This window comes from Podarcis muralis, chromosome 8 (genome assembly GCF_964188315.1).
Source record: "Podarcis muralis chromosome 8, rPodMur119.hap1.1, whole genome shotgun sequence".
Lineage (NCBI taxonomy): Eukaryota > Metazoa > Chordata > Lepidosauria > Squamata > Lacertidae > Podarcis > Podarcis muralis.
The window spans coordinates 18705052-18731824 of record NC_135662.1 but is presented as its reverse complement, the minus strand read 5'-3'; the positions used below and the strand labels follow the sequence as shown (position 1 = coordinate 18731824).

The following is a 26773-nucleotide window of genomic DNA, read 5'->3' as shown; positions in this document are numbered from 1 at the left end:
AAGTGTCAGTTCATGATCTTAGGACTCTGAAAGACATAGTTCTAAACTGGAAGCTGGTGTGAGCAGTTCACCATTTGGATAGACTTCTTGGGAATGTTCCTACACTGAGCAGGGAAGCCATCTCCCAGGGCTGGAAAATCTAGTAGACACCGGAAATTCAGGGATGTTGATTTAATTTAAAAAGTCAAAAGTTCAGATTTTACAAATGAAGTGTGTGTGGTGGTGGTGGTGGGGAAATAGTTACAGAAAGAGTAATACCAAGAATGTTATTGGTCTCAGGACTCTTTTCTGTACTCTGAAGACATGTCAGGAGTTTGTCAAAGAAACACACACACAGAGAACAGCCTGAGGATGATTTTATAGCTTTGTCATGGCACGCCATATCATTCCTGAACACTTAATTAAATGCTACATATAAGAAGAGAATTCTCTTGTATTATCCATGCAAAGTCTATCCCACATGTTAATATTAATATTCAAGTGTAGCATATTAATTTCCATGCAGGTTCTACAGCTCTATATACTGGACTGTACCGAAGACAACATTTTTTTGTCTAGAGTGAAGACGAGAATCTTTAGAGCACAACATATTCCCTTTTTCTTAAAGGGTATCTTAAAGCTTGTAAGATTAATTATAGTGAATGATAGCTTTGGTAGGTCTCTAGTTGTTCTTTTTTTTTACTACTTCATTGCTCTCCTATGAACCAACATAATTGTAGTCATACACATGCTTCTCCTTTTTTCTCCTTCCCCTTCAACAATATCTTGAATAACGAGAGCGGCATTATATTTACATTGCATTGTTTGATTCTCTGTTGGAATTGTTGTGGTTTCCAAGACAATTTCCTTTCCATTATTTCTCTATTTCATTCTTATAAATATTCTATTTTGCTTGATTGCTCTCAGCCACTCAGCAGACATTTTCATCAGTTGCTGTTACAAAGCTGAATGTGGGGGGAAATCAAATTGATGAGAATCTCCCTTCAGTTTCTAAAGAGAGTTACCCTTATAATTTGATAACCTTTTCGAGCTGTCATAAGGCTCTCACAAATGGTCTCACTGGCATCATGAGAATGTGGTTCGGCTGGTCTATATTTCAAAATACATCAGATATAAAGAAGAAATGAATGGTGAGAATCTTCCCGGTCCACAGTAGAATGCAGATGAAGAAATCAGAAGAAGCATATCACCTGATGATGCCTTCGGTTGTGGGGACAATGTTTTCTAGGAAATATGTTACTATATTATCACCAAGGGGGATTTTGATAGAGAATAGGATGATGTGATAATATCAATGGTACACAGTGAATTTTTTTGCAGGGGAACAGTTAGGGCCAGAGGCGCCAGCCTGCAAGGGTGATGGGGCGTGTGTGACATTGTGATGTCCTGAAATCACACATGTGAGCATCGTGCCTCCCTCCCTAAATCAGGTGGAAGCTTCCCGGGCTTTGGGAAGGAGGAACCAGACTTAGTACCATAATTCACTGTGAACATTTAGGGGACTAACCTAGTCCACTGACCACACGCCACTGGATAATATAGCCACATCCACAATATACATTTAGAGCACTTGGGTACCCCAGATAATCCCTAGTCCAGCCTCATGGGAAGGAGAAATCCTCCCCCTCTTTTTTTCTTGTGACAGGTAGACGACGATGATGATGATAATAATAATAATTTATACTCCGCCCATCTGGCTGGGTTTCCCCAGCAAAATATTAAAATACAATAACAATAACAAGGTCTGCCTGTTCCCATGTATACTCAGATGAGTCCTGCTCCTTACTTTGACCACTGCCTTGCCCTCTCCTAAGTATGGAGGCAATTACTGTATCACATATTCTAACCTATCAGACACCAACACATGAAATAATTGGGGTGGGGGATGGGGAAGACACCATATATAAAACCATCTCCGCACTATAGCTCCTCCAGCCTCCCCATTTTTATTCATTTTAGGAGAGACGATGAAAAATACTTGTTAAGACTTCTTAACGAAGTAACATAAGATGATTTTTAATTATCAGAAAGGACTAAGTTGGATCTTATATAATTGCAGCATCAGTTATTTGTCTCCACCACAAATAAGGACTTCTATCTCCACACTTTAGTATCACCCCCGGTTGCTCAGGTTAGTCCTTCCCAATATATATGAGCCATGAGGAATATATCACGTCACTGCATAGCCTGTTGATTGGTTACACTTTGCATACCAAATTCACTTCAAGGCCTCAATCTTCACAGGCTTGTATTGAATTGACCTGATGGATATGTTTGTTCATGAACATCCACAGAAACACCATTACTCTGGGAGAGATCTGTTGTTTTTCCCCCTAAGGCGAGCCTTATAAACTAAAGCAAACAACTTAGAATTCAATCTTTAGCTCAGCCTACAACCAGCACAAATCAAATATTTAAAATGCCCATGAACAATTCAAATTCATAAATGCCAGTGTGTGTGGAATTTATCTCAGGGCTTATTTATTTCGTTATTTAAATATTTATAAACCCACACTTCTGTAGGAAATATAGCAAAGTGTTGTACCACATAAATACGTAATACGATAATAATAACGTCAGTAAAAACAATGAAATGTCATTCAAAAGTGTTGGTGTTTTTAAAAAAATAAATATAAAAAGGATGAATTCCAAAGGCCTATCTGAACAGCCCAGTTCTTAAAAGGCATATAAAAGAAAGCAGGGAAGACTCCCACGGGACTTCTATTGGCAAGGAGTTCCACAGGGCAGGGCTTGCCTCACTACATGTGCAGTCTCTGGTATAAGGACATAGGGGACCACAAAAAGTGATCCATCAGAAGATCTCAGTTGTCATTTACTGTGCTGCAATGAAAACAACTTTTGTAATAGCGTATGTTAAAAGTGGCACACAATATCTAAAGATCTTTTTACAATGCTTAAAGAACGCTATATGAAGTCAACAGATGCCACTCAGATTGATGCTAGTGCAGATGTTATCTAGAAAGAAGCATTAGAAGTATATATATAATTATATTCCACTCTAGTTTATTCCCGCTTTCCCCTCACAGTCTTTTTTTTTTTTTAAAAAAAGCTCATTACTCTTTTAGGCACATACAGTATTATGTATTTGCAGGAAACTGTAGAAACCATAGAATGGGGGGACGGGACTTATCCGAGATCACACCAAATACGTTTAATGTCTATTCATATCTTCACTGACAACAACAACAACAACAACAAGAGAATTGGGGGAAATTATGACTGCCATGATATTATTTTCCAAAGCTAAAACACACATTGAAATGAGCTCAGTTTTATTCACTGGGCATCCTTCTTTCCCTAACAGGTTGAAAAAACTCAAGAACACTATTTAGAGACAAGCACCTAACTATACTATATTTGCCTTTTGCTGCGTACTGGCATCTGCATGCTCAGTATGACAGAAATCGACTTGGCTGAGTGGACTTTGATGTCTTCAACAATTGGTGATTTAGAAGCAATTTAAGGCTCTCATACACACCCTTTACCTTGGAAAAACACAAGATAATGCAAAGCTCTTAAGCTGTCATCATTGCATACCTGTCTGAAAACAACATAGATGGGGAGGTAAATATTTTCTGAAATATATTTTTCTCCCCTCTTGGCTGGAATCCCAAAAACCTCTTCTCAGCCTATGAATTCCACTCAAGTAAATATTTATTGATTGTTCCCCATCAAGTCCTCAATGGGCAAGGAAAAAAAGTGGATTTTAGTCAGTGTGGCTGCCATTCAGCATTTGGAAATGCTCCTTCGGCTTCTCTAATAGGTAAGAAGCTTCAGGCATGCAGCACTTGCCTGAACTTAGTTTCCTTAGGAAGGATGTCACAGGAGGATTTTCGTGCTTTAAAATATTCCACTTTAATTACAAAAATACAGTTGGGTTCAGAAGGAAACATAGCCTAAACATGCAAAGCCAAAGTCTACTGCTTCCATATCTGATATGAGAGAGGAACAGCCAGCACCCACAAAATAACGTCAGCTAACAGACCCCAAACTCAGTTCTATGTCTCTGGGAATTCCAGACTGATACAATTTTCTGGTGGGATTCAAATTCACAATTAATGCTGATTTGGAGTTCTTGCACTAGAAACCCACTTCCTTTAAAGGTGGAGTGTTTTGCAATAGGGAAAGAATAACTGTACCCTATCTCTTTATGAGACTTGCCTGGTCTATAACAGAACAATCCTCTCCCCCAGTTGCTGTGTTGCTCCCTTCATAGTTGAGTTGGGAACTAGTTGGAGTCTTAGTCTTGTCTGGGTAGCAAGTCCTAGCTGATGTGTTGAGTTGCTGTTTTGATATTCATAAATTAATAAAAATATTAAAGTTATCCTGACCCCCGCTGCTTTCTGGGATTAGGTCAGAGCCGCTGCAAGGTTTCTTCAAACAGTGAGTACCCTTCCCAAACCAATGGGTTGCTACAGATAGTGACAGAAAAATGCAGTGGAAAATGTAGGATAACACTCACTTTGATGCACTGTTCACCTAGCCTCCCTGCAAGCAAATAAAAAATGAATGCTTGCTATTTATTTATTTATTTATTTATTTATTTATTTATTTATTTGCAGTCTAATCTCCTTGCAAAAAAAAAAAAAAAACAGGATAAATGCTCAATAAACAGATCATCTGGAAGCCTTCTGTATCCCGAAGCACTATACAGTGGTACCTCGGGTTAGATACGCTTCAGGTTACATACTCTTCAGGTTACACACTCGGCTAAGACAGAAATAATGCTTCAGGTTAAGAACTTTGCTTCAGGATAAGAACAGAAATCATGCTCCGGCGGCGCAGTGGTAGCAGGAGGTCCCATTAGCTAAAGTGGTGCTTCAGGTTAAGTACAGTTTCAGGTTAAGTACAGACCTCCGGAATGAATTAAGTACTTAACCCGAGGTACCACTGTATTGTTCTTTTCACACTTAGATTACAGTATCTTTAGTTGAGCGGAAGGGGCAAAGGACTGCTACTTGCTGCCCTATTAAGGAAGTTGCAGCTATTTACAAAAAAGGACCAGATAATCAGTGACTAAATATTTGCATTCCATTCTGGATAGAGCCGAGTGGTTCTGCAGCCCACCTTTCTATCAAAGATTAATCTTCCGAAGGCATACTCTAATCCACAAACAAGTCTCTGTCGATAAAGCCTCATAAACTTGAAAATTTGAAAATTTTGACCTGTTCTATTGGCTGATTGTCCATCTCCCATCTGTGCTGTCTGTGTCTCCTAGCGAAGACCATGACTTTGGTTTTTTGGTGATTAACCACCAATTGATCTCTCCTGCAGTAGGCTGAGAATTCTCTAAGTAGCCTTTTGAGGCCTACTTTAGTTCGTGATAAGAGAACCGCATCGTCCGCATAGAGGAGTACTGAAATTGGTTTTTCGGCTAGTTTGGGGGCATGAAACTCCGGGGATGTTAGGTATTTGACCATGTCATTTATATATAAGTTGAATAAGGCCGGGGCTAAAATACAGCCCTGCTTGACTCCTTTGGTGGCTGGTACAGGGCCAATTAGTTGCCCATTTACTGAGGTTCTTACATATAGCTTGGAGTCTTTATATAGGCTTTTTATCAAGAATAGTAATCTTTTGTCAATGTCGGTAGCATTGAGTTTAGCCCAAAGTTTGACTCGTGAGATCGAGTCAAAGGCTGCCTTCAGGTCAATAAATGCTGCGTATAGAATCCCACGTGTTTTATTGGCGTATTTGTCAATGAGGTGTGCTAATACAAAACAATGGTCTATTGTTGTTCTGCCCTGTCTGAAGCCGGCTTGCTCCTCTGCCAGAACTGCCTCAGTTTCCATCCAATCAATTAGTTTGATGTGGAGGTGTTTGGCATACAATTTGCTTGGGATAGTAAGGAGGCTAACGGGTCTATAGCTCGCTGGATCTGCCATAGGACCCTTTTTATAGATTGGAATGATTACTGCCTCTGTCCAGCAGCCAGGGATTATGCCTGTTGAATCGATGTATGTGAATATTGACGCCATTATAGGAGCCCACCAACTGATATTGTTCTTCATGATCTCTGCTGGAATGTGGTCTATGCCCGGGGCTTTGTTGTTTTTCAGTTGAGCAATTAGTTTCCCCACCTCCTCTATGGAGACAGGAGGCCAATATGGTAAATTCTTGGAGTAGGCACTTGGATCATTGTGCTGAGCTTTGTCGTCATAGAAGAGGTTTTGGAAATATTTCATCCACTTCTGGGGTTCTACAGTACATGTGGGACCAATCCGCTCTTGGCCCAGGAGCCCCCTAATGGTACGCCAGAAGGAGGTTGAGTCTTTCTCATTCGAGGCCTTCACTAAGTTACACCAGGCCAATCTCTCAGCTTTTTGTTTTTTTACCTTTAATAGCTGTTTATAGTTTCGTCTTAAATCGATGTAAGCCATAAATAGCAAGGGTGCTCCAGTGTTTCTGTAGTTCCGGTAGGTTGATCTCAGACGTTTCCTTGCTTGTCTGCACTCCAAATCAAACCATCTCTCTTGATCCTTTGCCCGCTTTGTAACAGAATTAAGTATCTCAGTTGTTAGAAAGGTTTTTAGTCTTGCTAATAACTCGTTGAACGAGTCCATGGCCTTTTCCCCGGTATTAGCTGATACAATGGCTGTATAGATGGTCTTCACGTCTTCCGAATGGAGGAGATGAGTTAGCTCTGTATTGAGCATGGGGGTCCATTTAATTCTTCTGGGGGCCAGTGATCCCAGATTAACGATGGGGGTGTAGTATAGGTTAGCCGTGGGTTTGTTAAACGATGGGCCATTGAGCGCTAAAATTAGTGGGAGGTGGTCACTTTCGGTGTTATGTCCCACTTGAAACTTCGACACAGAGTTATAGGCGAATCTTGATATCAGAATATAGTCTATCACACTTCCTCCCATCTTTGAAAAATGGGTATACTCCCCTGGGCGATCCTCTTCCTTACTACCGTTTATTATCATCAGCTCCCTTCTTTTTGCGACCTGGGCTAGACATAAGCTCATGCTTATGAAACTTCATTTCATAAGCATGAGCTTTTCCAAAGCACTGTACACACTTTTTGTGTTGAATTTACGTAAATCTGGGCCTCCAAAACAAAACAAGGTTAACTTACATGGCAGTACATCCCATTGAGTGTAGTGGGGCTTACTCTACATAAATATGCTTAGTCTTGCAGTATATAGCTGTGTGTACACAATACATTTCTTTATATCATTTCTTTCTTTCTTTTAAAAGAATATTATAATGCAGACTAGCTGCTCATGTCTGAAAATATCAGCCAGGGATTTGTAAATGCAAACTTCTCCACTAATGCTCAAGGCAAAATGAGCCTGCTCTGTGATCAAAAGTTCTTTATTTTTTCCTGCAAGAAGCAGAACAAGCATTAACGGAAAGAGGGTATTTTGTATTACAGTGGATGGAGTCAAGCTCAGTGGTGGAGTGTGTGATTTGATGCAGTCTCAGATCCCCAGGCAAAGGATTTTTCAGGACTGGAACAGAGTTCCCATTTTTGAGAGCTGCTGCCAGACAGATAGAATATAGTGGGCCTTATCTCTAACATCTTGGAGAACAGTGAAGTAGGGAGGACTATTTAATTAATTTTATCCATGTAGAGGAGCAGAATTTTCCCCTCTGTTCATCGGATGTAGGGGTCACAATTAGCAGTCACACCTTTTTTATTTTTCCCTAAGGTCGCGCGGTTATTTTTGCTGGTGCTGCAAGTAGCAACTGTATTGGCAACCTGCCCACCATTTTCTATCTTTCACTGGCAATGGTGGCCACCACTAACCCAACAAAATGGCGGGTAACGTAAAAGTGGTGTGTTTCCATGGCAGTGAGGGGGGGGGGGAATGTAACATTTCTCAGAGAAAAATGCATTCTGAGAAATTTCAGCTCAGCTCTGCTCTGCCCTGCTCTGTTGATCTCATGCTGTGCTGTTAATCTGCTGTTTTAGGAGTGCTATATTTTCTGCCACCACCTTTGTATGTTTGTAAATAAACCCAGTATTACAAAATGCCATAAAACCACAGAAATCTCTCTTTCCAAAGGAACTTCATTCCAAAGGAAACCTAGAATTACTCACTATTTTTGGAAATAAGGAACTCAAAATAATATAACTGAGCCTAAGAGAAGGGTAATATTTGTTTGTAACTTCTATTGTCAAAATTTCTTGATTGTGATACAGCAGTTAAAATAGGTAAATGTTACAAGACCAGACTGCTAGAGGGTATCTAAAATATACTAGAACAGGGGTTGGCAACCTAAGGCCTGTGGGCCGGATGCGGCCCAATCGCCTTCTCAATCCGGCCCGCGGATGGTCCGGGAATCAGCCTGTTTTTACATGAATAGAATGTGTCCTTTTATTTAAAATGCATCTCTGGGTTATTTGTGGGGCCTGCCTGGTGTTTTTACATGAGTAGAATGTGTGCTTTTATTTAAAGTGTATCTCTGGGTTATTTGTGGGGCATAGGAATTTGTTCATTATTTTTTTCAAAATATAGTCCGGCCCCCCACATGGTCTGAGGTACGGTGGACCGGCCCACAGCTGAAAAAGTTTGCTGATCCCTGTACTAAAATAAAAGAGCTTGAGAAGCAGGGTATTTCAGTGAAGAACATTTTGAATTTGGCACCAGGAGTCATAGGTTGAAATTCCCTTCAGGTATGAAAACCACTAGGTAACGTTGGATTGTTATCTTTCAAGTTTAATTCACTTCTCAGAGTTCATATCAGAATCAAATGCAGACAGCTACAGTGTAAATATGCAACCTTTGATCCTTGAAACGTGGTGTGTGTGTGCGTGTATTCAAAATTTGGAGCACAATCCTGTAGGCTCAGAAAGATGTCCCAAGGGCTATAGTATTTTGAAGAACTCCCTCTTTGCAGTTGAAAAATTAGTTCCATACATACATGGGGCCTTTATTAGAGCCATAGAAATCTCCATTGCCATCCCTCTTCTGCTATAGAGGGTTGTGGTGTTCACGGTATCTTTGGAAAGGGAGAATCGTATCTCATATAACGTTTATAAATCCTGAAATAACTACCACACCGTCTATCTATAAAGGAAACATCATAGCCACACTAACAGCATGGTAACAGATGGTGATATTATCATATTGAAAAGATATGTACTCATAAGCCCACCATGTATTTTATATTTCTGTTCCAAGAGGGCAAGGGTGATTATACAAAGAAATTCCACAGGTTCTTGAAGAACCTGCCATCTAATCATCAGCTATATAAAAGAGCTAGACATGTTTTAGAGTTTAAAAAAGAAGAGAAAGGGATAAACCTGAAAGGCTCACGTACAAGCAAGGTGCAAGAATCTTTGTAGGCAACCTAAACTGCTTCTGTGCCTCTATGAAATAGGAATGTATTACCACAAGAATCCCCTTGCTCTCTCTCTTTTTTTTTTTCACCCCAGAGGGCCAAAATGTCTAATCGCCAGGAGTAGGAGAAGCCAAGTCTGTCCACATGTGCTCTGACCATTGTAATAATAGAAACATATGGTCATTATTTTGTTCTAATGAGAGAACATCTGGTCCAACATCAGGGAGCTTTTCTGTGCCATTTCATGCACATACACAGACAGCAGATTAACAAACCCTTCCTGGCAGGTTAATTTGGGCTGCAAAGATGTGTTCAAAATACTAGACTGCCACTGACATGTTCTACAAGCTTTGATTTTGCTGTTACCAGGTTTTCAAAACTAGGGGAGGAAAAACAGATCTGTGAAAGGATTTCCTCTGTAGTTCAGCTCTGACAAGTTTTGTTATTTTATGATATTGTTTTATTTGCTGTATAATATTTTGGTGGGTTGGGAATAAACTTTTTTGGGTTATATTTGGGGATTTTCCCCTGCGAGTGAGGCTGGCAAGCAAACAAGAGTTTCTTTGACTTTGTTGCCATGATTTATTTGATCACTTCCTGGTGTAGCTTGGGCTGAACTTTTATTGTTCAGTTGTTGCACCAACAAGGATGGGGGACCAGTTAGGATGCTCAACCCCAAGATACTAATGGATTCCTGAATACCCTGAGAGATTTTCCAGTGGATAGACCTGGTGGTCCTGCTAAGGCCCTCATCTTGCTGTGGAATGATGAGATGTAGGGGGCCACTGATACAAATCATCCTTAACTGTGGCTGGCTCCCATTTTGGGAAAGTCAGCTGCTTGCCCTGGAAGGAATTATACTCTTTCCACTTCATTTCTGGAAGCAGTCTCAGAAATTTATATTGGGTGGAAAGATGGAATACAAATTTAACAAAGAATACATCAGCACAATGGAGTGAGCCTCTTTGTGCACCTGTAATAAACAAGTAGTGTTTATATGGTTTATATATCACCCAGTAGTGATGTATGGAAGTGAGAGCTGGCCCATAAAGAAGGCTGATTGCCGAAGAATTGATGCTTTTGAATTATGGTGCTGGAGAAGACTCTTGAGAGTCCCATGGACTGCAAGAAGATCAAACCTCTCCATTCTGAAGGAAATCAGCCCTGAGTGCTGACTGGAAGGACAGATCCTGAAGCTGAGGCTCCAATACTTTGGCCACCTCATGAGAAGAGAAGACTCCCTGGAAAAGACCCTGATGTTGGGAAAGATTGAGTGCACAAGGAGAAGGGGACGACAGAGGACGAGATGGTTGGACAGTGTTCTCGAAGCTACCAGCATGAGTTTGACCAAACTGCAGGAGGCAGTGGAAGATAGGAGTGCCTGGCGTGCTCTGGTCCATGGGGTCGCGAAGAGTCAGACACGACTAAATGACTAAACAACAACAATAAGCAAGGCTGAATCACAAATTACTTGTATGTGCATCTCTATGGGTCCTAGATCTCTGCATTCATTAGGTGTTGACCCTTGATGAAAATCTTTCATTATTGCAAACAGAGTAGGTTACAATAAAGCAATGGATTTCAAAGTAAAAGTTGTGGACTATTAACAAGGCAAAACACACACACACACACACTCTTTTGATAGATTTGGATCTATATTCCAAGCCTTTACTCTAAATTTTATTTATAAAAACTGAATAATCTTTTCCAAAAGTCACCTCATGCTAACTTCTTCCTAAGCATCTGCTCACTTGGCAAGCGTGCAAAGCACTGAACTGGTGAATGAACTACCTCCCAGCTGTGAGCTATGATCTGCTGGCATAACAATTGCCAACTCTTTCTCCTATAAACTTGAGATTTGAAGGTGATGCAAAAAGGACTTTGTATTAAGCACTCAGTATCAAAAAGATGCAATGTTGACACTGAACTTAAAGTGGGGGCAAGAGAGAATATATCACTGAAGTGTCTTATACAGATATAACAGAAACATATAACACCATCAACTAATAACTAATATCTTGGGGAAAACGTTATTCAAAAGTTTCTTTTGTTTTATTGCTGGAACAGACACATGAGAAATGGCATTATGTCACCCCATAAATGTTTGTAGATGGGGATATTTTCACTTGCAGTCCTACACAGTTGGTCTGGTGTAAGAGAAGATATTCGTGATGTTTTTGCAATGAAATTTATGCATCAAGATTGTACAAAGCAGCCTATATTGGAAACATGAAACAATAGCATCAGCTGGATAAAAAGGATAGCCCCACAGCAAATGGTGAATTATTTTTCTTATAATTTTAGTACAGAGGTGGCATAGGGAAATTAGAATAGTCCTCCTGGATCAAGCCAGTAGCCCATCTAGTTCAGTATCCTGTTCTCGCAATAGCTAACCATGATCAAATAGTTTATTGTATTAACCAATGGCCATGGTAATTTCATTAGAATTTGCCAAACTGCAAACCATAAGATTCAACAACAACTACATAATACAAGGCATTATAGATTTAAAGAAAGGGTGTTGGAGTTCATAAGTGTCATCTATCAACTCAAACCAAGCTTAACTTGTGATATTGTCTATCTCTTATCTTTCTTGCAGCCAGGGCAAAAGGTGTTGCTTTAGGTGTAACAAATCTGTTTTGATTATAAACAGTATTGTCTAGGGCAAAGATAGCCCCCATTAAACCCTAGGTATGGAACATTGTTGCCTCTGAGTTGTATCCAAATCCAACAAAGTAATTTTGTGAGCAGAATGACTTATGCTCACATGACACAATTTCCTGCCCCTCTGGCAATGTCCTCCAATCTGCTCCAACCCTCTGGAGCAGATTTGGGAAGAGTGTGGGTATGTGCTTGGGATGAACAGGGAGAGGAAGTTCTGTCTCATGATTAAAGGTAAAGGTAAAGGTACCCCTGCCCGTACGGGCCAGTCTTGACAGACTCTAGGGTTGTGCGCCCATCTCACTTAAGAGGCCGAGGGCCAGCGCTGTCCGGAGACACTTCCGGGTCACGTGGCCAGTGTGACAAAGCTGCATCTGGCGAGCCAGAGCAGCACACGGAAACGCCGTTTACCTTCCCGCCAGTAAGCGGTCCCTATTTATCTACTTGCACCCGGGGATGCTTTCGAACTGCTAGGTTGGCAGGTGCTGGGACCGAGCAACGGGAGTGCACCCCGCCGCGGGGATTCGAACCGCCGACCTTTCGATCGGCAAGCCCTAGGCGCTGAGGCTTTTACCCACAGCGCCACCCGCGTCTCATGATTAGAAGTCATTAAACTCACAGTGACAGATGGATTCAACCCTCTGACTCTGGCTACAAAGTTTATAGCAAATCACAGCATTCCATTCTTCAAATTACTCCAGTTAACAGGCAAACTGCTGGAAGTCAACTTAATGATCTGGCACCCTGCAACACACACACACACACACACACACACACACACACACATTCACAACCCCATTGTTCAAATCCACAAACATCTGTCATATTTGGTTTGTCACATTAGTTTGCAATTGGCCAACAAGCCATAGTTATCACCCCTTTTGGACTTCTGTGGCCTAATTCTCAGTGAGCTAGTGAATCTGAATCTATCAATAATAATAATAATAATAATTTATTTATTTATTTATACCCCGCCCTCCCCGGCCAGAGCCGGGCTCAGGGCGGCTAACACCAGTAAAATTACAATAAAACATAATTGGGGGGGGGGACAGTTTAAAATACAGGTTAAAATACAAATTAAAAAGCAGCCTCATTTTTAATAATAGCCCATAGATCAAAACCATAAGGGGAGGGAAACATAAGGGTCAGACTGAGTCCAAACCAAAGGCCAGGCAGAACAGCTCTGTCTTGCAGGGGGGAAATGATTTCAAAGGGAAGAGTTGCAACCTAGCTAGTCTTCTATGTAGAGAAAATCTTTATGTATGGAGTTGTATTCAATCACACAAGTCCCCCACCTGCAGCCTGATGTAGTAAGCCTATCTCTGGGATTTAACACATTTGTGTGAGCTAGCCCATACTGCCTCCTGTTTCATTATCTGCACATTCTTACCTCTCATATAACACAGCGTTTTTATTCTAGTTCTCAACAGCAGCTTGATAGAATTCAGTGAAACAAATAGAAATGTAAACAGCCATGGACCACCATTCTGAAAAGATTTTCAGGCACACTGCCAGAAACAAAGCATTCTGCAGTTAATGAGCTTCATAAGACAATAAAAAAGAGATAGCACTTCTTTATTGTTCAAACTAGTAACTTCTGCTGCTACTTTTAAGACCTACAAATGAGTTGTATGTATTGTGCTATGCTGTGGCAGACCATATCTTATTTTAATTAGATGGTGAGGTCTTTGGTAAAGTATAAGAACTGTACTCCCAGCACCCTTTCTTACTGAGTTTTTATTTATTTCCTATTAATATTAAACACTTTAGTGGAGCTCAAATAAATATATCTGAACAGTGAGGAGAGAGTGGGAAAAGTGTAAAAAATGAATGTAAGGTAAAAAGAATTTTTTTTTTTAAAAAAAGGAAAACTATGGATGTCAGCGATCAGCAAAGAATTTGAAATAGCTGCTTTAAAAGACAACCCAAATCTTGTCTTCAAGGTAGGCCTGAAATTAACAATGTGTATAGTGCTCTCACTTGAGAGTAGGAAGAATGAAAGTGTTAAAGGCTTAAGAGTGTGTGTGGGGGGAAATATGAAGCATCTTGGGGAAACATTTAGTGTTGTAGATTCCACCACCTGAATTTTGAAGTGGTATAGTCCCAAGTGGGGACGCGGGTGGCGCTGTGGGTAAAAGCCTCAGCGCCTAGGGCTTGCCGATCGAAAGGTCGGCGGTTTGAATCCCCGCGGCGGGGTGCACTCCCGTTGCTCGGTCCCAGCGCCTGCCAACCTAGCAGTTCGAAAGCACCTCCGGGTGCAAGTAGATAAATAGGGACCGCTTACTAGCGGGAAGGTAAACGGCGTTTCTGTGTGCGGCTCTGGCTCGCAAGAGCAGCGATGTCACGCTGGCCACGTGACCCGGAAGTGTCTCCGGACAGCGCTGGCCCCGGCCTATAGAGTGAGATGGGCGCACAACCCTAGAGTCTGTCAAGACTGGCCCGTACGGGCAGGGGTACCTTTAGCTTTACCTTAGATCCACACAATCCCATGACTCGTCTCCGAACCCTAAGGTTGCAGCCTTAAAGTGTTGATATGAATTTTGTAATAAATAAACACTGTTTAGAAGGTGCCAAACAAAAACAAATGAACAACCCTGACTAAAATATTCCTTTAAATGGTGCATGGGGTTTTGATCACCTGGATGCTTCCAAAATAGTCACAGCCCTTGATGGAAGTGCAACTCAGAATGCTGGGAGGGAAACACAAAATACAAAATTCTCATTCCCTTCTCTGATCATGAGATATTCATTCAATTGTTTGCAATTAATTCTGCTATGCATCTTCACTAACTGATACGCTGAGAAGGAGCTTCCGCAGAATTTGAAGAATCTAACTGGATATGTGTGTGGAAAAAACACCAATTTGTTTTGTGATCTGTCAGATACTTGCTGGCTAGGGATACCATGATCTAGATACAGTTGCTTTCTTAGTCTCAGCAATGACAGTTTTTTCTCTTAGACTCAGCAATTATCCTGATGTTGCTTTTTGTCTCAGAATCACTACTGATGACCAGATGCACAAAGCCTTGCATGAGCTAGGGGAGAAATATTAGTGCTGCAGGGCCAAATTATATAACCCAGCCTTTTTCAGCATTTGTGTGTGAAAGAGTGTGAGTGAATATTGGTAATCATTTCAGAAAAAGGCACATATTGTCTATTTTCAGGGGTCATGAAATCATCTTCAGGACACAAAGCAGCATAAGGTTTTCTTTTCTTAAAAAACACAAAAGTTTTTCTACCACTTAAAGCTGCAGCAGAACTGCAGTGATCAGTGCCCTACCAAGGCCCCATAAATAAGGACTGGAACTTATATCACGGTGCAGATATATTTCAGCATGACATCCCATTGAAAACAATGGGAGAAAACTGTGTGGGTTTTTTTGGTTTTTTTAAGTAGATAGGGTAGGCTCTCCTAGATACAGGCAGCCCCTACATATGTCGGCAGAGTGCGTATAAGTGCCCCCCTGTCCCCGTTCTGCCCAGTTCCACCCCCGTTCTGCTGTCTTCCGGGTCCCAAATTCCCTGTGAATCAACAGTCATGTGTCAATTGGACAAGCCTAAAATGGCTGCCGCCTATATTCAAATGAGCTTTGGAAGGTCCACAGCTTCAGACCCCTGGCCCAACAGTAGGCTTGCTTTGTAAGGTTGCAATCCTTTATACACACTTAGACTTCAAGGTTAGCCCCAGTAAACTCAATGGGACTGTAGAATCATCCCCTAAAGTAGCAAAAGGTCCAAGCACATAACAAGAGAATAGGTTAAAAAAAAAGAAAAAGAGACCTAAGGAAATAGGCAGGTGCAGAAAGGCAGTAAAGTAGTTTCCAGGTAAGTCTCCCTGGGGGAGAACATTTCAAAGGCAAGACACCTCAGAAGGTGTGGCTATGCAGAGAATGCTTTCCTCAAATCACTTCAATGAATAGGAAGGCTCATGTGAAAAACAAAACAAAACGTTTCTTTCTTCTAAATCCCAAGTATCAGATCTTCCAACTTCACAGCTTCAAACATCAGGCATGATCTCCATTCCATTCCATTTTTATCACTTTTAAAATAAGTTCCTGTCCTCATACTTGAGACTTGGCTACCTGAGATGCAATAGGCTTCTGGCTGTCCAGGTCTCAAATGATGCTCCTCACATCCCTGACGCTGCTTTATTTTAGCATATCCTCCTTTCCCCTGTGATCTTACTGAACTGAAGAGGCACCTGGATACACAGCCCCTACCCTTCTCCAATATGTAATGCAACCTTAGGTTGGCCTACTGGTAAAGTTCACTCCCCCCCCTCCAATATCATTCTGTTAGCATCCAGTTCAGTTGAGAGAACTTGTCTCTCATAATTTAAGCCTCTGAGATAACACCTTCCTGACACTAAAAGATAAATCTTCATGATTTTTGAAATGCAAAATGCATTTTAAAGCAAAAGTGACATTGCCGAAGTAACTGTGGAATGACATGGCTTTTAAACTGTCTGTAGATTCCACACTCAGTGAACACTCTAAAAGAGATAATGTGTGTTGACAACATTGTTTGGTTGCTTTTGCTCAGCTGGCAGAACAGATTTTGTGCTTGCTTTTTTTTTTTTTTTTTGAGGGGGGGACTTTGCAATAGTCAATCTTTTATGGACCATTCACCAACAAATTGTTAGTGGCCTGTCAGTGTTACTCCTTCTATACAATTCTTTTTTATGCTACTTTCAAAATTGCTTAAAAATGCATGAGAAAATAGTTCAAATGTGAAAAAATGAGAGTGGCTGCAGATTTCATTATTATTATTATTACTATTATTATTATTATTATGAAGAAAGCAGTGATTCCTATGGGAAATCTAAAATATGTCATGATCACATCATGTGTGGCTCTAGGAATAGGTACTGAAGACAATATGACACATGTAGGTGGAGTAAGAGATTGTCATGTTGAAATCAATCAGAAGTGAACATTGTCAACAAAACCAAATGGTTTAATGTCTAAAAATCATGCAAGAATACAAAAATGATTAAAAAAATTAAATTTTAAAAAAAGAATACCAAAATGGCATGGAGACAGAAACTTAAGACTTTTAATGGTCCATGCTCACCCTCCCACTGTACCATGCAACTCAGCATCCTAAAACAAATCACGATATCTATCTAAAACACCGCATATGATATCACATTCAACCAATAGCACCCATTTAAGCATGCTGTCCGTGTAACAAAGTAGAACAGGGATACCGAGGATCAAGAATCCTTCGAATGCTAGTCATCTTCCAAAGCAGCTTGTCAATCTGGCTTTGTGGGTTAGTATTGTAATCTAAATGTTGTGAAAGTTCTGCAATGGTAACATTCTGATAGTTGGGAGGGTAACCGCAGTAATGATGACTATTCAGTCTTGAGTGTGTGTATGTGTGAATGGGTCATGTGGTCTGTGAATGAATAAGCATTATGTGTGGATGGATAGGAGGTATAAATTGTGCTGGGAGGTGTCTATATGTGAGCATCTATGAGCAGATTTTATATGCGAATGATGCCAGCAACAGAATGGAGTAGGGATGCGAAATGGGTGCAGACATGGTATTGAAGGGAAAGAGAACACATGGATTGTCAAGGTTTTTTCCTGATATATACTGAACAATAAATTGCCATGTTGTTGTTGTTGGTTGTGTGTGTGTGTGTGATATAGAAAAAGTTTCATGGCTTAAATCAGGAGTCAGCAAACTTTTTCAGCAGGGGGCCGGTCCACTGTCCCTCAGACCTTGTGGGGGGCCGGACTATATTTTGGAAAAAAATATATGAACAAATTCCTATGCCCCACAAATAACCCAGAGATGCATTTTAAATAAAAGGACACATTCTACTCATGTAAAAACACGCTGATTCCTGGACTGTCCATGGGCCAGATTTAGAAGGCGATTGGGCTGGATCTGGCCCCTGGGCCTTAGTTTGCTTACCCATGGCTTAAATGAAATTGCACAATGTACAGATGTATCACAGCACATGTGTGTGCAGACACATTAAATTCCCCAAATCCTACCCACCTACTGCATGGGTTCACAAAATATTAAATATCCCGCAAGGGCAGCGAGAAGGCACAGCTCTGACTTTACTTTATTGCTCTGGGAATTCATACTTAAAGCAGCATTTCAGAATTCCAAGGTGAGTAGGGCAGATAGAAAGGGGGGAAAGCTAAACCTGTCACATTGGCTCCCAGCCATGCTCCAGTGGCATAAAAGATATAAGTAAACGGTGTGTTAAGAGGGTAAACCCAAACACCTGTCAGAAACAAATTTCTAAATAATGCCAGATGCCCATCTCTGTCAGTTCAGGAGTGAGTGTGCAAGTAGATAGGATTGAGGCCAAAATCAGCTGGTAAGCAGAAGACACAGGATCATTATTAAGCTACACCCCACCTCACAAAGGAGTGAGCTGAATACAGAGCCATCAAATCTTCTGCTAATTTCCATGGGCTTCCCCTTGCATGTTGCATTGCTAAACATCAATTACAACTAGTGAATCAGCAAAAAGAGAGAGAGAGAGAGATTAAAATTAAGCAACAGCATAGTAATTTTAATCAGTGGAGGACCACAGTGTTAAACAATTAGTGATCATTGCGCACTTCTGCAGGATCAGTGGGAAAGTGTCAAAGATGATGAGTCTTCCATGTTTACAGAAGATTCTGCCTATAGCATGCTGTGTGCTTTTGTGAATCACTTATCTTCTAGCTTAAACCCGTCATAGCATGAAATATTGAAGCTGTGATTCTGCATGACAGAATAATGAAACATTGAAAAAGGGCTACAGTGCTGTGATTTTTTTCACAGAGTCAGCCATGAAAAGTTGAATACCTGAATGTAAAATTGCTTTTATTCCTACTCCATGAAATGTTCATTAGCCTAATACTTAAATTATTATTATCTGTTTATGTTTTGTTTTGCATTTGATCTGTATGTCATTGTTGCTGGTTTTTGAGTTGTGCTTTTACAAAACTGTAATTTATAAATGACGTTAGCCACCCTGAGTGGCACTTTGTATATAAATGCTTTAATAAAACACAAGTTGCTATTGATTAGGGTTGTGTCTCTGAGATACCCAAATTTGTTTGTTTTTCAAGAACAAGCACAACTTTGAAGTGCTGACTTTTCATTTTTGGAGGCCATGTTAAATAGCTTGTGATCCCACACAGCTTTAGAAATACACACTTACCGTAAAGGCCACACTGGCTTGGAAAATAGAAGTATAATACTAATTTACTGCATGACGGAGTCACATTTGACCCCTTCTAGGTAGAAGCTAACTCAAGATTGTGAAATAAGCCACAAACATGAAAGTGAAAAGAGCCGTACCATTTCAAAATTTTACAGAATTATGGAGTTGGAAGAGATTTCAAGGATCACCTCCTCCAACACTCTGCAGTAAGTCAGTTTTTGATTGGAACAAAATTTTATAATGCCAGATACATATAACAGGTAGAAAAAGAACACACAGAGACACTTTGTTAAACTCATTCCATATCAGATCCATATTATGGGCCTGTGATCATATTCAGTTGCTCCTTTAAAAAACAACAACACCCAAAGATTTTAATTGATTGTTCTGTAATATAACACAGGCTAATTTTCTTCTTCCCTCTTCACCAGTTTCCCCATTTTGTTGTGTCCTTTAAATTGTTGACTAGTAGGTGGGCTTCTCCATTTATATTAATCTCGTGAGGGCCTGGGAGAGTGGGGCAAAATGCTTCAAATAAATAAATTGGATCATATTTTTGCCTTACCTCTTCAAGTGTGCATAGATAATCTAATAGCATCAGGCCAAAGGATAATATATAAATGGGAATATTTTCTACTGGCTAGCAGCAGCACAAGTCCAATTCATAGCAACTCAGCAATGAGTGAAGTGGATCAGAAACCTTGAACAATTTAAGACCATCTTTATCTAACTTGGATCTTGTTGCACTTTCCAGATAACACCCAGCAAATCGTTTTAGTCAAACTTTGTAAGGCTGCCTAACTATAGTGTCAAGGTTTTGATTTTAAAACATCTCCCCGCCCTCCCCTCTCATACAGTCTTAACACCTTTCAGTTGCTATCTTCTGAATATTGTGTCAAATCCTACTGCTGAATTTGCCTAGTGGTCCTGATTTCACAAGAATGGCCTGTAATCTTAAACTTAGTCTTGCAAAGGTTAATAATGTGACTTCTGAGTAATCAAATGACGTTGATTCGAATGAACCTTACTCCCAGGAAAGTGGCTATAGGATTGTAGATTAAATATCATACAGTATACTCATTTGCACATCTGCTTAGATACAAGCCCACTATGTTCAGTGGGGCTCATGTCAATACATTTCTGAACAGCATCACAGTTGTTATTTGTTATATACATGTGGTAATCTTGGTAGTCTATGAAACAGAACAAAAAAAATGCCAGGAAAACTATTATGTGCCAACCATGATAAATAGACTAAAAACATCTGTTCAAGGAAGCATTAATTCCTGGCCTTTAATACATTTGCTTGGTGGGGAGTTATAAATTATTGAAATAAATGTAAACATCTGTGCAGGAAATCATCAATTCCAAAAGTGGTCTTTGGTACGTTAGCAATATCCAGAAATATAAATTATTGCAAGAAATATAAATGATCTCTCAGTCCGTGGCAAAACACAGCCATACATTTTACATCAATTCTGTGGCCAATGAAGCAGACAGCAGTCTAAAACACAGACATTTCAACCTATTTACAAACCTACTGCATGCCTGGCTGTAAGCCATAAACATCCTTATCATAAAATTAGATGGATCTTCCTGTTCCTCAGCAGATGATTTCCCTCAATATATGGAAAATGTATTTCACACACTCAATGAACTGTTCACCTAGCTGATGTCTTCCATACATTCCAATGTGCATGACATACAAGCACTGCTACACTTCTTCACCATTAGGAAATATATGATGATATTCAAAATCTTATCAGCGGTTCCCAACTGGCGCCCCTCTTTATGCCCCCTTATGTCCCTGTTACAGCCCCATTATTCCCTCTTCTGGGTCCAAAAGGACCTGCACACCAGCAATCACATGTCATATGGACGCGCCTAAAGTTGTGCCACCTGCTTGCAATAATAAAGTTTAAACACCAATATAACATTTCTGAGTAAGGCACACACCCATCAAAACATTTGTAATTAAAATAATTGGATAAACAGATCACAACATCTTTTATGAAAGCATCCCCTTATTATCTCCAATATGCAGTTATTGATACTAAACTGAGATTGCCGGATATAATAATTACAACGTCCGTGTAAAGCTAGGAAAGCAATAATTGTAAAACTAACAAGTAAAACACAAATTACTCACCGAATTCCTTTGGGACAGCAATGGAGTAAATGCAGTTATGTCCTATGCTGTAGTTTTTAGGGTAGTTTGGGGATAAAACTGTGCCTTCGGAGCCTGTAGAACGACTTCCACAAGGTGCTAGGAAGTAACGATGCAATGTATTTTAACAATATGGTACTGAAAAAATAAAATAGGCAATGCATACCCCACAACATTTCTCTGATGGAAATAGGGATATCCCATTCCATGATGATAATTTTACTATTTATGCCCCACATATCTTACTGAGTTGCCCCAGCCACTCTGGGCAACTTCCAGCACTCTCTCTCTCACACACACACAATTAAACACCACCATACACTACAACATTTCTCCAGTGAAAATAAGGACATCCTAAGGACAAGTGGGACATTCTGGGATCAAATCAGAAACCTGGGCGGCTTCTCTAAATCAGGGAAGTTCCTGGAAAATAGGGACACTTGGAGGGTCTGGCAATGTAAATGTACTTTAGTCTGCATATGCATTGAGACTGTTTTAAAATGTTGTTTTATATTTTGTACGTTTGACACCCTGGAGTCCTTTGGGAGGAACAGCAGGATATAAATTTATTAAATACAAATGCTTAGCACAACTTTATTGCACTTTTCCCCCTCACTTGCTTTCCAAATGAATAAAACTTTATAATTCTTGCAATTCCACTGGTGCTGCTTTGTGGCTAAAACGTGTTAATGGGAAAGAAAAATGGGAGGAAGGGATGACTCCAGATGCTTGGCCTAATATTTATTCCAGACCTGACAAAATAAATCCTCCCAAGGGGCATGTTTTAGCAGCAATTTTTACTAATTAATTCTCCTAGTGGCTATAATGTCCCATAAAAATCAGTGAGAATTGGTGGTAAAACATGTCCCAGTGGGATAATTTGTTCCCCAGAATAAAAAGATCTAGTCCAGCATTTTGTTCTCATGGTGACCAAACAACTGCCCATGGGAAACGTACAAGCAGGGCGTGAGTACAAGACCATTCCCTCCTCCTGTGGTTTCCAGTGTAGTGGTTAAGAGTGGTAGTCTCGTAATCTGGTGAACTGGGTTCGCTTCCCCGCTCCTCCACATGCAGCTGATGGGTGACCTTGGGCTAGTCACACTTCTTTGAAGTCTCTCAGCCTCACTCACCTCACAGAGTGTTTGTTGTGGGGGAGGAAGGGAAAGGAGATTGTTAGCCGCTTTGAGACTCCTTAAAAGGGAGTGAAAGGCAGGATATCAAATCCAAACTCTTCTTCTTCTTCTTCCACCAACTTCCACTCAGGAGCATACTGCTTTCAACTATGGGTAGCGTCAGGTGCTGGTGGTGGTTGCTCGTGAGTAACCAGGCAGGACTCCGACCTGTCTTTTACAGGTTTTATTGGTGCAAACTATTTACAGTCCATAGCCACAAAGTTCATGTCCATCTTAGTCACTTGCAGATGTGGCCCCTTTCGGTTTCTCCCCCAACATAAGAACTTAGACACCCCAAATCTCGGCCTGCCCTCCTTACGTTTCACCCCTCTGCGCAAGCTGGGTGACAGAAACGGCATGTGTGCCTCCTGGCCAGCAGGGCTAGGTGAGGCGCTTGGGCTCTCAGCAGCATCTTTGAGCCCTCCCTTCGCTTGGCTGCCCCCTTCCCTCTCTTCTCCACTGGAGGCGTGGCTTTCCCCACTGCTGGACAAGGAGCTTCTCCTCAGAAGCGTTGGAGGCTCTCTGTACCCCCCTACCTCCCTCCCCTGTTCTGATGGCAGTCCCCTGACAGGTAGAGTTACCCAGGGGCAGAAGAAGGGAGGTGCGGTGGGTGCGAGACACCCTGGGTGTCACCACTGAGGGGGGTGACAAAATGCCAGGTGGCACTCACCCGACCCACTCGTCTCTCCTAGCAGTGACGCGGTGGCTTGGGCGCCCGCAGCCTCCATGCTGCCCCAGATGGTCCGCCCACTGCCTCCCCCCCCCCCAGCTGTAGGGTGGCTGAGTGGGAGGAAGCAGGCAGACTCCTTGGAGGCCCCACAGAACATCCTGCCCTGGCTTGCCCAGCCCCACGAGCAGCTGGCCCCACCCCTGGGTGCAGGGCACACATGCCGCCCCAGGCACCTGATTGGTTTGCTCCTCTGCTGGAGTCACCCACCATGAATTTGCTTAATCCTTGTTTAAAGTCATCCAAAGTTTGTGGCCATCATAGCCATAGTTTAAGTAAGCACTAAAGAAGTATTTATTTTATCTGTCCTGAATCTTCCATGAGTTCTAGTGCTTTGAGAGAGGAAGAAGAATCTTTATGTCCTTCTATTATGAATCTTATGTCAACCACTTCCCCCTCCTCTTTAATAGGAAAAAGTGACTGGCCTTTTGGGCCAATCTTTTTACTGTGCAAACTTAAGCATATCAAAAAATACCGATACTGTGCTCTCTCTCTCTCTCTCTCTCTCTCTCTCTCTCTCTCTGTATATATAAATATTTATATACTGCTATAAAATCAGAAACCATTAACTAGCTATTATGGAAAGATGTATTCTTAATTGCCTTCTGTGTCCCCCAAGACACTTTCAGAAGTGCAGCTGGCTCTACACAAGACAGTTGCGGGGCTTAGCTTATCAAATGCCCTCTAATTAATTGTACAAGATGCCAGCAAATTTATGTGTATTAAATTTTATTCCACTATCTGTAATGCAAAATCCATTCAAAACTGTGATAATAATTATGTTTTTGCCAGAGCACGAAAATTTGACAAAGACTAGCATTTCTGAGAAACTAATCTATACAACAATTAGCATATCTGGTTGAAATAATCCCTAATGCTTGCGAGTCATGCACTAAAACAAAAACCACAAATTAAAATAAAATGCCCAGCCAACAGGGGTGTGGGCAGAATTACCATGATTTCAGCTGCCACTTATGCTGAAAGAGGATAGGACTATACCAGCAAAACTTTTTAATATTTTAATTTTGAAAACATTTTTGCCTCTCACATATTTGGGTTAAAAACTGGGCTGCTGAGCAACTGAGAAATGAGCAGCCACACAACACCCACAGCATCTCTGTAGGTTGTGCCCTGGTTTAGGGCAATGGATTTCAATGGCTCTCCCTCTCAGGAGCAGTTGCTACATGGATCATGTGGGCAACTGATATAATGCCCTGCTTTTTGAGTTTCCTGTAGGTATCTGATTGATCCCTGAGAACTGAATAATAGATGAGTTAGGCCTTGGGGCTGATATACCAGATCCTTTTGTGTTCGTATGGGTGGCCTGTGCTATCATTTCCAAATCTGATGATTTAGTAGAACCATTTTTGGATATTTTATTGCTATACAACATTAGAACGCTCAAGCACATTATACATGTAGCAGTGCAATGTATGGCCGCTTAAGAATCACAAGAGAAGTCAATGAATTCACAGTTCAAATTCTGGTGTGTACAAGACTAAATATTGTATCTAATGCTAGTCATACTCAGAGCAGCAGACAATTAAAATTAGAGGAAATAATTAAGGTCCATTCATTTCAATGGTTTTCCTCTGAGTATGACTAATCTTAGATACAGCCCTAAGCTCTTGTGTACCCCTCCCCCTTAAAACTAAACAAACATTGAATGAAAAGTTCTGGTTTAGCATTTAGTACATTCAAAGTGCTTTTCTTTGGCATGTAAAATGAGGAAGAAAGTGTGGAAAGAAATATCTTTTCACAAAAGCATTAATTCTCAAATGAGGTAAATCTTATATGCAAATTCTGTTCTATTTCTTCAGCAAAACCTATCAGCAGTGAAACTAAGTGTCAAATTACATATGGAATTTGCAATAATGTTGAGCATTATTAAAGATTTAATTACATTATCTGGAGACTCAATCTCATCTGTAAGTATCCATTTCAAGTAAAATTGAGCTCAGAGGTATTTTAGCATAATGCTTATTTCACACAAGCTTATGCTATATCTAAGTATCACAGGAAAGTTCTGCCAATGTTAATGAGTCACAACATGTATAATATTACATTCTGTTATGCTCTAAAGATGCAAATCAAATAATTGCAGCAGAATAACTTCACTGGTCACCTAATATCACTATTCAGTCAGTCTCAAAATGCAATATATACGGTCATTTCTGTTAAAGAAGCAAAGATTAAAGGCACATTTCAAGAGATGAGAAGGGGTTGAGAACCAGACACACCTAGGCATACCGCTAAAATGTGGTTTTGTACTACATGAATAAGCCTAGCCTTCTCCAATTTCCACTTTTAGTCGATGCTTATCATTTCAACCAAACCAGGAATTGTGATTTAACACTAACTAGGGATACTTTCAAAACAAGCTGACTTCAAACCCAAAATGGCCAATGTAGCTTGGGCTGAAAAGCCTGCTAATGATTTAGTATGGGCACACTTGTCAATTCAACCTGTCACATATCTAAGGGAAGAGGTAAGATTTCCATTTTACACAAGTCTATGAAAGTGTGGAAATAGTTGCTTGACTCACTGGCTCATTTTGTTTCTACACCTCTACCGTATTGGTACACGGGTGGCGCTGTGGTCTAAACCACTGAGCCTCTTGGGCTTGCTTGATCGGAAGGTTGGCGGTTCTAATCCGCATGACGTTAGTGAGATCCCATTGCTTCTGCCAACCTAGCAGTTCAAAAGCACACTAGTGCAAGTAGATAAATAGGTATTGCTGTGGTGGGAAGGTAAACAGCATTTCCGTGCACTCTTGTCACAGTGTCCCATTGCACCAGAAGCAGTTTAGCATGAGTTCATGCTGGCCACATGACCCAGAAAGCTGTCTGTGGACAAATGTGGACAAATGCTGGTTCCCTCAGCTTGAAAAGCAAGATGAGTGCTGCATCTCATAGTCACCTTTGACTGGACTTAACTGTCCAGGGATCATTTACCTTTATACCCCCCTACTGTGCACTACTCTGTGTGTGATCTTCCATTATTTCACAAGCAACAAACCTATAGAGATGGGTTTTTAAAAAGAAGAAAATGCCCCCCCCCCCATTCTGTGGTGTCACCAATTTGATGGAAGACACCCAACTCTATCTCTCCATTCCATCTGAATCGGGGATGGATGTGTAGGCCAGTGTCAGTAATGCGTTGGATGAGAGTCAACAAGCTGAGACTGAATCCTGAAAAGACAAAGGCAGTGTTTGTAGATGGTTCACATGTTCTGGCAATGAGTGGACAGCCTGTTCCACTAGCAGGCATTGCTTTTTCCATGAAGGAGCGAGTGCTTAGCCTGAGGGTATTCCTTGCCCCAACATTGACACTTTAGGCTCTGGGAAGCAAACTCAAAAGATATACTCTTTATGAATTTATCGTGGAATATATTGTGCTCATGTGCTGTATGCATTTGTAAGTATAATGAATTACGAATTACCCTTCTGTGAGCATTAGTCTAACATGGGTAATCCCCCCCCCATGCAAGTAACACATAGTAGTTTCCTGTTTTGTTTTTAAGGAGCAAATGTAAAAAGGTTTTGCTCTTG

At 40.8% G+C, this 26773-nt stretch overlaps 1 protein-coding gene across 3 annotated transcripts in view; it reads right to left on the bottom strand.

Moving 5' to 3' along the window:
- Positions 1-26773, bottom strand: part of CSMD3 (CUB and Sushi multiple domains 3) — a 601007-nt gene that overhangs the window by 119850 nt on the left and 454384 nt on the right. For all 3 annotated transcript variants that reach the window (XM_028736265.2, XM_028736266.2, XM_028736267.2), the window contains one exon: positions 21306-21422. In XM_028736265.2, coding sequence (XP_028592098.2) covers positions 21306-21422 — 117 coding nt within the window. The remainder of the gene's footprint in view (positions 1-21305; positions 21423-26773) is intronic.